Source organism: Pogona vitticeps, chromosome 6 (genome assembly GCF_051106095.1).
Source record: "Pogona vitticeps strain Pit_001003342236 chromosome 6, PviZW2.1, whole genome shotgun sequence".
Taxonomy (NCBI): Eukaryota; Metazoa; Chordata; class Lepidosauria; order Squamata; family Agamidae; genus Pogona; species Pogona vitticeps.
This window is the reverse complement of record NC_135788.1, coordinates 51,634,638-51,646,724: the sequence shown is the minus strand read 5'-3', so window position 1 is coordinate 51,646,724 and position 12,087 is coordinate 51,634,638. Positions and strand designations below refer to the sequence as shown.

General features: G+C 40.1%; 1 protein-coding gene across 3 annotated transcripts in view; it reads right to left on the bottom strand.

Moving 5' to 3' along the window:
• FYCO1 (FYVE and coiled-coil domain autophagy adaptor 1) overlaps window positions 1-12,087 on the bottom strand; it is an 88,256-nt gene that overhangs the window by 7,395 nt on the left and 68,774 nt on the right. For 2 of the 3 annotated variants that reach the window (XM_020804580.3, XM_020804581.3), the window contains exons 15-16: window positions 3,976-4,071; window positions 1,343-1,553 (exon numbers count right to left, since the gene is read on the bottom strand). In XM_020804580.3, coding sequence (XP_020660239.3) covers window positions 1,343-1,553; window positions 3,976-4,071 — 307 coding nt within the window. Of the gene's footprint in view, window positions 1-1,342; window positions 1,554-3,975; window positions 4,072-9,979; window positions 10,171-12,087 lie in introns of those variants that run through there. The other variant, XM_020804583.3, reaches the window with a different exon arrangement.

The window sequence follows — 12,087 nt, the reverse complement described above, 5'->3', positions numbered from 1 at the left end:
GCAAGTCTTCTGAGGGGGCTGAAGAGAGGAAGACATTTCTTAGAACTTGTAGAGCAAAAGTCTTAGGAAAGTTACTTTTTTGAACTACAACTCCAGGAATTCCCCCAGTCGGCATAGCCATTGTTATATTTAAAGAGCTTCTTTCCCACATATCACATCCTGCTTTGGAAACCAAAACCTCCTCCATTTCCAAAGAAGCTTAAAAGCCCAATAGTATGTACAGAAATAATCATAATGTTTTTGGACACCATTGGTAACATCCTTAAGAAAGAGTGGCATGTATACCACTTTTCGCTCACTGCAGGAAAGGCAGAATATAAATATAACGATAAAAATGTATTACTGAATTATTATCTGTATAGTTCTTCCATGTAATGCCAGGATATCACCAGTAGAAGTCTTCTCATCATGGAACAAGACTGCACTAGGTACAGAATTACCTGATCTGGATTAATGAAGGCAACTGAAATACTGCTTTTAAGAAAACAGGATTTTAAAAAAATCCTAATTACACAACAGTTTTGCCACTGTATGAACTTAACTGGGACCTTTGATGCAGAAAGTGCAATGCGCTGCTACTGCTGCTGCCACTGTTGTCAACACTTATTTACTTTTTATATATTTTTACACCACCTGACTACTGACAAGGACTACTCTGGATGGTTTACAATCAAAAGGAAAACTAAATGATATAACAGCAAATCATTGGTAAGTAATAAAACAAAAGGAGAAAAAAAGTCATGATCTAATTCAATAAAACCTAACTTAAATGTAGAATCTAAAACTTAAACAATGACGGGATTGGTGGTTTATATCTGTTGTGGCTGAAGAGAGGATGGCATCATGGCCAGCATGTATGGTGCTTTACAGAGAACAGTGTGCTATTATTGTATCCATAGGCTAGGAACAGGTCTATTTCCCACAAAGTTGAGACATTTGATTCTAAAATTTTAAAAAGTTGCCAACTGAATTTTTAAAAATTTGTTACGTTTATAGCCTGTTTTTTTCCAGTACGGCCAAAACTCTTCTCTTTATTATTAGTCACCACAACCCTATGAGTTATGTTAGCCTTCGTGTGTATTAACAGCCTGTGTTACATGCTGAGATTTTCATAGCTTTAAGAGGTCTTGAACCTGGGTCTCCTGAGTCCCAATCCAGCGCCCCTAACCATTGCACCACATTCTCTCTCTAAAGTATATTTTGCATGTGATTTGCTGGTTTCAGATAGATGAGAGTTCTTTACTCCTCTTATCTGAACAAATTTGTTTCATATATAAGTAAAGGCAAGACAAAAGCTAGTTCAGTGGACAAGAACAACACTGCAGTGATGCAGTTGCCTTACTTTACACTGATCCAATGGAGCATCTTCTGATTCTCGGTACACCACGCTGAATGATATGCTCTTTGGTTCAGATGAAAACACCCAGCATATTGTAAGGCCAGTTTCCACCACAGTGATGGGAATAATGCTGTATGTACTTGATTTAATGAACAGTTCTCTGTTAGCTTCTCCAAATGTCAGAATCTCCTCCACAGTGAGGGGCAGCTTTAGCCTGAAAAAAGGAAAAAGAGAGCCGAAGGCACCATATTAGATTGATGACACACATGTGCATATGTGGATTTTCCTTGCAGAAGTAAAAAGTAAAGATTACTTCAAAGATATGCAGGATCCTGAACCCAATGTGCATTTGCTTTGTAGTTTCACTGAAAGTCCTGCAGAAAGTGAAAGGAGGTTTTTGAAAAGCTACGTGGGTTGTAAGAAGCGTGGATAGCCTTAAATTCACACACTATGGGGCTCAGGGTGAGAACATGGAAACAGTGTTCCTAGTTATTCAGAGTTTGATGCAGATTAAGTTGGTCATACTTTAGCCCTCTTGAAATCAGTGGGACAAACTGGTCATGAATAACTTCAATTTCAGTAATTTCACTAGGACCAAAGGGCGATGAACTTACCTTGGATCCAACTTGCAATGCGTAGTGGGCCTATGGTCCAATATCATATAATGTGTAATTACATAGTGATCCTACACAGTGGTTCCATATTACATAATGTGTAAGATTTAGTGGGCAGAATATCAACTATATTATGAATTAAAAGTATCCCTCTGATAGACAATATCATTCCATTTCTCAATATCATTTACTTCTAACCCCAATTTCTTCAAGGAGCTTAACATGGAACATCACCATCCACAGTGCTCCCTGCCCTTAGACCAAACCTTTGAGACGTATCATGTTGCCAGATGGTGGCTAGGTTAGGATGAATTTCATAGCTGCTGGGAGTCTTATTTTTGGGACTAAGCATCTAATGAATAGCTATAGGTATATGAATGAATGAATCAAATCAATCAATCAGTCATCAAAGGAGCAGGCAGGTATTTGAGCCTAGGTTTGTTCAGTACTGGACATAGTGGCACTGTGGGTTAACCCGCAGAAGCCTCTGTGCTGCAAGGTCAGAAGACCTGCAGTCATAAGATTGAATCCACACAACGGAGTGAGCTCCTGTCGCTTGTCCCAACCTAGCAGTTTGAAAGCATGCAAAATGCAAGTAGATAAATAGGTACCACCATGGTGGGAAGGTAATGGCGTTCCTTGTCTAGTCGTGCTGGCCACGTGACCATGGAAAACTGTCTACGGACAAAACGCTGGCTCTACGGCTTGGAAATGGGGATGAGCCCCGCGCCCTAGAGTCAGACACGACTGGACTAAATGTCAAGGGAACCTTACCTTGTTCAGTATTGTTACATTTGGTTCTCATGAATGCTTTCTTGCTCCAGCTTATTATCCACAGTGCTACCTGCTCAAGATCAATTCTACATCTTTGCTAATCCTAGCTAGGGTTTTCCCCTCATACTTGCAAAACCCTACAATCAAACACCATGCAAAATACCCTTGCATCTAGAAGCAAGTTCTACACAAAGAACCACACACAGAACCTTTACAAAGGCTTCATTTTCTATGGACCAAAAAAGTATTTTCCAACTCCCAGGAACCTTCGCAAGGAAAGCCTAACCCTAAACTGTTCAACTGTGGTTCCACTAGGTATGCTTTGAAGTCAGTAGGAATATACAAAGATTAATGAGTGCTAAGCATTTAACCCTACACCCACAACTAGGAGTATACCACACTGAATCCTACAGATTTCAAAAAGTCTTACTCCTAGGTAAGCTAATATTGCAATCTTTTAAAAATGTAACCAACCCATTTCAAAGCAACTGGATTTGCATGTACACAGACATATATGTAAAAAAAATATTAATCTTTAGCCTTGAAATGATTGGACTTGGGAATTGTTTTTGGTTTGGTTTTGCTTTGAGATTTAGACTTGTAGTTCATCTTGTCACTGATTGAGCAAACCAATTAAACCTCAAGAAGGAAAATAATGACCCAGGAATAAAAATAGGAGTATTTTCATCACTTTTGGAAGATGGGTGTTATTTCACACTACTTTACTTCTTTGCCTAGGAGGCAAAAAGATGTCATAATTTTCTTGCATCTACCACAACGTACCCTTTAATTCCCCCCCCCAGCTTTGGCCCTGCGTGTGCATGTCACTGTGTCCCCCCCATGTGCTGGGTTACATCGCAACCAGAACCTAATGCGATTGTAGCGCTGAGGAGGAAGATAGCTGCGCGGAGAGGAGAGTTGTGTGTGCACGCGCTGAGCTTAATGGGAACCTTGATCTCCATGTATCAATGCATCTATCAACCACTGCACCAAAACATGAACTTTGCATTAGCTGGTAACTGGTCTCCAACTTTGGGTTATGTTTTTCAGTCAACTATATAAAAGGAACTATGTAAAAATGCAATGAAGTCCTGTTCACAGACACCGAAAATAAATATAGACTTCAGCTGCAATACCATGCACACATATCAAGGCATTCATTGCACTGAATCTGGTGGGATGTTATTTCTGAGCAGGCATAATACTGGGTGGTTAATCTTTTAACAACTGAAATAAATATTTGCTTACATCAGCTCTCCTGATTTCAGCAAGCAGATCTCTGCATCTTGGTTCATCTGTAAGTCATCAGATTCATCAAAAGTTGAGGAATTATATGTGCTGTTTCTGGACAAAGAAAAAAAAGAAATAATCATTCTTTCCCCCCCCCTTCAAAATGGTGCACAGAAATCCCCATTACGCATCGATCCTTAAAATAATTATACTTTGCTTTTCATACATAAAATTAACAACTAAAACATTTTTTAAAACAATAAATGTGTTTTTCTGTTTCTCCACCAAGAACTCTAAATTAAAAGACGATAGCAGGAGAGCAGCTAAGCACATCAAACTGCACTGGTACTGAATGCTCTCCAGCAGAGCAATGTCTTCCCACCTAGCAATAGTGACAAAGCCTAACTGGCCATTTCTAGCGAAAGCTTTCCATAGCTGCTGTTATATTTGTTTTCTGCTCATGTTGTGACTCTACAGTACATCCAGTTCTCATAGAGGAAATATTTATATAGATTTGATTGATTTTTGTCAGCTATCTAAACCAGGAATGGGCTTATTTCTTACTCCCAGAACTCACTACAAGACACACGAAGTATGAAAATTCAGAGTTCTACTTTGAGTCTGTTTGTCAGTTTTCTATTGGGGGACCTTCCCAGGGCTTGGAGGGTCTGCACCCTATTTTACAGAAAAATGGAACTCAGATTTCCCAAGAGCAGAGAATGGCCTTTCGTGCCAGGTGAGGATACAGGAGGGGTCAGAAGGCTCCAAAAAGACCTTGTAGGTCACATATAGGCCACACATTATAACAATAACCTTAGAATCAGAAAGGACCCAATAGATCATCGAGTCCAACCGCTGTCGAGGAGGCACCGAGCTACCGAGCAGTTCACTCAGCTTTGATATAAACTGATTTGCCCAAAATTTGGCTAATAATAGGATTAAAATATTTACAAAAGAATTATATAACTGTCTTTTGAAAAGTAGGCACAATTGACTTCCAGGAGGTTTATTTACTTGCCAGCGACCAAAATCCTACTGTGGATTTACTAGGGTGTTAAACATAACTACATAAACTATAGTGGTGAACTGACAATAATTAATGACTTGCTCACTTAGGAATGTGAATAGCAACACATTTACTTAGTAGAAATTCACCAGCATTATTTATGCAGTTCCATTTATGCCAGAGTAAATTCATAACCAGATTCTGGCTAATGTACATAGGATGGTACTTGTGATGGATGCCCCACGTCACTCCTGTCACTCATAGCTGGAGCTCATTTGCATAGCCTATGAGAGGACAGGAGGGGTGGAGGCAGGGAGTCAGTGGAGGGAGTTAGAGAGGGAGAGTGAAAGAGAAGAAAAGGAGAGATGTTTGCAGAGAGAGCGAGAGATAGTCAGAGAAAGCCTGAGAACTGTAACTAATAAAGATAAACTGGTAAAAGTGAATAAATAATTGTGATTCTGAATTACCCCTAATACCCTTTAATAAACCAGTTCTGTTGTTGGCAGCCAGTGTCAGACTAAAGTCCTTTACAGCATGGATAAAGAAATCCACTGGTGGCAGCGAAAGAAAGAGGGAACGTCACCAGCGTGAGCCCTATGGGCTGAGAAAAAGAAACCGTGGCACGGGGTGAACGTCCCAGTACTCTTAAACATAGACTGGTAATCAAACAGACAAACGGAATCATTATTAGATTTGCCATAGAACTGCTCCATTCCTCTGATGAATTCCTATTTTCAAGGATCAAAACCTATAATTCCAAGAGAGAAGAGAAATGGGCACATGGGCTAGGCTATTGAAAGAAGGAATTCAAGGAACAAAGCACAACCTATTTGTTACTGATTTTCTCATTCTGGAGGAAGAAAAAGAAATAAAACAGGCGGTTGAGCAAGTGTATTCAGTGTAAAGGTACAGGGACCTTGAAAAGCTTCAGCAGGGTCTACGTTGTAAGAGATGGTGCAATTCTATTTTATCAAACACACAAAATTGTTACAAAATAAAGTGTAAAAAACAAGAGATTTGTCCAGAAAATACTGAAATGCAATGGGCTAATAACTGACATTCATACTATGTGAACAGAACATTGTGAATTCAGAGACAGGGATCTGTGTGTATCAAAGTGCTTCACTGTATGTTTTTTTAATTATATGTTTAATACTTGCATATCATCTCTTAAGGGCAAAGCCATTTCGGGGAGGTTTCCAAATCCTAATATACTGTAAGACCAATGTTTCTTACTAATTTGATCAAGAAAGAAGTTAAGCTGCATGACAGTAGATGGCAGTAGAATACTAAAATGTTCTGTTTTCCAATGCAGTGGCTGTAGCCATGTTATGCTGCTACAGCTGGAAAAACAAAGCACACTATGTATACTAACAGACTACTCGAGGCTCACCACACTGGTTTTGTGTGTTTTCTAGGGTTTCACCTAAAATAGACATACCTGTGAAAACTTTTAATTTATTTTACAAAAAGATGAAACTTCAAACTGGAAAAAAAGCTTAGGTAACTCTTGCACTGGATAAACAGATGCTTATCACGCCAGGATGCTTATGTCAATGTAGCTGCCCCTATTTTAAAAATCTGCATTCCAGTTTGCTCTCATCAGTGATCACACTGCCTATACTGCCATACCCAGTCATATGTATTACATATCTACTTGAACCTCCAAGAGTGCACTCCATTCACTTGAGGCAAAATGACAGGGCATGCTTTAATAAATCTGTTACTCTTAATGATGCCCCTTGAGTTTTTGTTATATTGCTGTAACACAGTAATAGCCAAACCTGTGGAAATCACAGCACCTTTAGCACCTTTAAGACTAACAGATTTTTCACAAGAACAACTATAGTCAACAACATCTCCATTAGTGGGGTACAATGATTCTGTTACTCTTAAAGGTGAAATAAAAGGCATCTGACTTAACACAGCTACCCAATTCATATATTTTATCTGTGTACCTGTACCACCACTTAGAACAACAAATTATTACATACCTTGCATGCATCTGTGCTTTGTTTTGTGATTAGTCTCTGGGAAATAAATAGGGACTTAATTTACAAGTCTGAGGAACATTTGAGGAAACCCCATTGTGGAAAGGAAAATGTGTTAATCATAGGAAATACATATGCTCCTTAATTAATGTGTAGTTCTACCTTAAGAGTTGTTGTCTACAGCTTCTCGGTATCAGCTGCCAGAGAACACAGGTAGGAGTGTCTGACATACAGGAACCATGTGAATGAGTGATCCCTAAATGGTCCTATCCTTAACTGCCTTGCTTAGATCTTGTAAACTCAAGCCTGTGGCTTCCTTTAGGGAGTCAATCCATCCTGTATTTGGCCTTCCTCTTTTCCTGCTGCCTTCCGCCTTTCCCAGCATTGTTGTCTTTTTCAAAGAATCCTGCCTTCTCATGATGTGCCCAAAGCAGGACAGTTTCATCATTTTTGCCATCAGAGATAGTTCAGGCTTGATCTGCTTGAGGAGCCACTTGTTTGTTTTTCTGGCAGTCTGGGGTATCTGCAAAACTCTCTTTCAGCACCATATTTCAATTTGATCAAGTATATGACCTGCCATATATGTATCCAGGCATTTCTGGACAGCTCAGGACTTGTCATGGGAGCAAATGGTTGACAAGGAGGGGAGGAGAACTCACCCAATATGCATCTACAAGACAAAGTGAACTAAAACCATGAATACAATAACAGGTGATAGGCAATTAAAAACAAGGCAATGTTAAATTACAGAGAGTGTAAGTCAACTGCTACCACTTTTTTACCTATTCTGATAGAATCGTCCTTGAAAATATCCCCACCACTACCCTTATGGAATGCATCAGTTTTTTTCTTTTCTCTTACCAATAAGAAGGTTTTCTTCCCACTTTCATTGGGCAAACAACTCATTCCTTCTTATGGTTTTAAAAAACAACTACCTCAAAAGCAAAACATTTTGCTATTTGCGAGTAATACAGTGGACCCTCGACTTACAGACGGCTCGACTTACAGACTTTTCGAGTTACAGACTTCTCTGGCCACAAAATTTAAGTTCAACTTGGCAGCCGGAGAACTGACCTACAGACCTGAAAAAAACCCCAAATAGGAATAAAAATGGCCGGTTACGGATTAATCGGTTTTCAATGCAATGTAGGTCAATGGAGACTCAACCTACAGACTTTTCGACCTGCAGCCACTGTTCCAATACGGATTAATTCCGTAAGTAGAGGGTCCACTGTAAGAGGGTTCCTCTGCCATTCTATACACAAAAGTGAGCCAGGTGAATCTTCCTTCAACGTTGGTATGGAGCCTTGGGCTAGTACAGTGTCAAGCTTACTTTGACAGAGGGAGGACAAAGTGTGTGGATAATTTCTGAAACCAGAATGTTGTGTTTAGGGAGTCAACTTTGGGAATATGAACATTGATGAAGACTTTCTGATTATCTAAACACCTTTCTGCCACTTTGCGACCGTTTGTGCTTACATTTCCTGAAATATCAAATGTCAAATCTAACCACCTGAGAACAGTTAAGTAACAATAACCATCCATTCTATGGATTTGCAGATTTAATTACAAAAATGATTGTACACGTTAGGTATTTTTTTAAAAACACCCTGACATATTCAAGAGAAACAGGTCAGCATTGTGGTGTATCTTAAAGTTTGCTTCACACAGAAGCGGTAAACCTATGTCTGGGCTATATCGCTTCAGGTTTCCACTACTAAGAACTGGAGTGCAGTTCAGTGCAAACACAGAATGAATGAGAATAGGAGAGAAAGACTATTGTATTCAAAACTAAAATTTTGAATAGTAAGCGAGAAATGCACCTCCTCATATAACCTCCCTCCTTTTTTTGTGGTACATATAAGGAAATTTTCATGTAAAGAAGAAGTCAGGAGTGCTATATTGCAGACAGGGAACTATCACCCTAGGAAGAAACCTTTACAAAGTATAACAGACACACATGTACAACCGGGCAAAATGAAATTATGTTGGAGAGAAATTACCAATTTTCAAGAGGATTTTTTTCTACACATCTATTCACCCTAGCTTACATAATAAGAATGTGTAGCACTGCCAGAAGTACAGCAGCTCCATGCAGAGAGGACTCATCCCAAGAAGGGTGTGGAATGAAAAGTCCTGCCTGCATCAGAGGCAGTATGTAACTGTCATGTTCCACCATCTTCCTAGCAGGACCAGCACTAAAGTTAAACAAATCCATAGAGGAAGAAGAAAACCCCAGTGCTGGCCTTTGTGTTGAATACTATGGTAGGTAATGTGTGGCCTGTAATCTCCATGCTCCCCGGACTCTTTTGTGGGATTGTCCACATACACTTATTGCTGAGTAAACATTCACAAGTTTAGTTCAATTTATTACCGTGGTAACTCTGCTACCCAATGTGTTTCAGAATGGGGGTGCCAATTTTCCTGCTGTGCCTAAAGCCAGTCTTTACTGATAAAACAAACAACTATGTTATATCACTTTTCAGCCAGCTTCATTTTCAGGGACAATACAGCTAACGGTGGACTCAAAGTAATTGCCTACTCCAAGAGCAGTGTACTGACTCTTGTTTTGTTTGTTATCTAAACTCCCAACAAACCTCAACACACTGTTGTTTATGCTGACAATCTCACACTTGCTGTTCAGCGGGACCACTTTCAGAAGATGGAATCTCTTTTCATGCATTAGAAGAATTTGGCACATGTAATGATAGAGATCAACTTAAAACCTAATCCTTGTTGTTGTTGTTTAGTTGTTTAGTCGTGCCTGACTCTTCGTGACCCCATGGACCAGAGCACGCCAGCCCCTCCTGTCTTCCACTGCCTTCCGGAGTTGGGTCAAATTCATGTTGGTCGCTTCGATGACTGTCCAACCATCTCATCCTCTGTCGTCCCCTTCTCTGCCTGCCTTCACACTTTCCCAACATCAGGGTCTTTTCCAGGGAGTCTTCTCTTCTCATGAGATGGCCAAAGTATTGGAGCCTCAGCTTCAAGATCTGTCCTTCCCGTGAGCACTCAGGGTTGATTTCCTTTAGAATGGATAGGTTTGCTCTCCTTGCAGTTCAGTGCCTTCCATCTGAGAAACAAGCAAGCATATATGTGCCTTCCATCTGAGAAACAAGCAGGCATCTTAAAAACTTCAGGTCACCTAGAACGGTGCCCAACTAGATCTTGTTTTGCCTCCAGATACCAAGATGTCGCTTTGCATCATAGGCTGACCTAGAAGAAACATTTTCCAAAATGCTAAGCAAAAGGTCTCCACAGGGAGCAATGTTTTTTAAAAAGAACCACACACCTATATCCACTATTGATAAAATCAATCTAGCAGTCATTGTGCCCAGTGACAGACACAGATAGATAGCAGATAATAGCAGAAGACTCCAAGCATCTAAATCAAATGTACATCCACTCTTTGGTTACCATCCTACTACTCACGGGATTAAAATCACAGAAATATTTTTTTTCGGAACACCTATGAATTTAGAAAGAACAGTAGAGAATACAAGGATTATGTAGAAAAAAACTATGAACCACCTCTTTTTTCTTTTTGCTCTTAAATGTTGGCAAAACCAAGTGAACCTAAGATGATGGGGTTTTGCACCAGCACAGTTCTTTGTGAGTGCAGAGAGGAATGGATAGTGTCACACCTATGTCAGCATACTTTATGCCCTTCAATTTATAGCATGGAAGACTGGATGCTATGGGGGTGCTGATAAATATTGAGCCTTACCCAGAAAAAATTGAGCTAGGAAGCTATAAATTGCAGGGTGTATTGGCCAATTTGTCTATATTCAATGGTGCAAAAATCAACTACCTATGATTTTAACTTAACTTTTATTTTCCAGTCCAAAGTGAACATGGCAGCACCCCCAGAAAAGTTCAATGTAGAAGAGCATAGGACCATAATCAAGTTCCTGTTTCTCCAAGGGAAAGGTGCAAAGCAGATCCATGATGAAATGTCACAAATTATGGGTGACAGTGGCCCTTCATATGCAACTGTTAAATGGTGGGTTGTCACTTTTTAAACTGGCCATTTTGGTGTTGAAAGTGAGAAACCCAGTGGAAGGCCTGTTTCTGTCTGTGTGCCTGCAAATGGGAAAGCCATCCTTGACATGATCATGGAGGACCACCGAATATCAGCCAAAAGTATTGCTATATATCTGAGAATATCACGTGAGAGAGTTGGTGCCATTATCCACAATGACTTGGAAATGAGAAAGCTGGCAGCAAAGTTGATCTCCAAATTTTTGAAAACTGAACAAAAGAGGAAACGTGTGGAGTCGTTGGTGGCTGTTTTGGAACATTTTGCAAGAAATGAGTTCCTGGGCAAACTGGTAACTGGTGATGAGACATGGATCTACTGTTATGATGCTGAGATAAAGGAACAGTCTAAGGAATGGAGGCACAGTGGTTCCCCCAGGTCAAAGAAGTTCCGAGTGCAAAGGTCGGTGCAGAAGCAAATGGCAACAGTTTTTTGGGATAAGAAGGGAGTTCTGCTGGTGGACTACCTCCAACAGGGTTCAACCATCAATGCAAAATATTGCTGTGTTTTATTTATGAAGCTGAGGCAAAACATCAAGGAAAAAGATCGAGGAAAGCTCTCCAAAGGTTTCATCCTGTTGCATGATAATCCTCGTCACACACTGCAGGTGAAACAATGGCAAAACTGACGTCCTTAGGCTTTCAATTGATGCCCCATCCACTCAATTCTCCTGACCTGGCTCCTTCTGACTATTATCTGTTCCCTAAACTCAAAAAACATCTAAAGGGACAACGATTTGGGAGGGTTCTGGCAACTAATGCTGCAAATGAGTGGTTACACCACCAGTTGGAAGACTTTTATTTGCAGGGACTTAAGAAGCTGCAAGGCAGATGTCACAAGGCCACTGACTTCCTGGGGGAATATGTAGAATAGTGTGGCAATTACAGCTTCCTAGCTGAATTTTTTTCTGGGAAAGGCTCAATACTTATCAGCACCACCTCGTATGTGCCCCAAATGCTCTTGGTGTTTCCTATTACTGGGCAAAAATTATCTAATACTGTATAGTTATTAATCATATTGTGGTACTTTTGAAATGCACAAAGAAAGAAAGAGCCAGCTTATGGTAGGTAATGCACATCCTGTTTGCCAGCTCT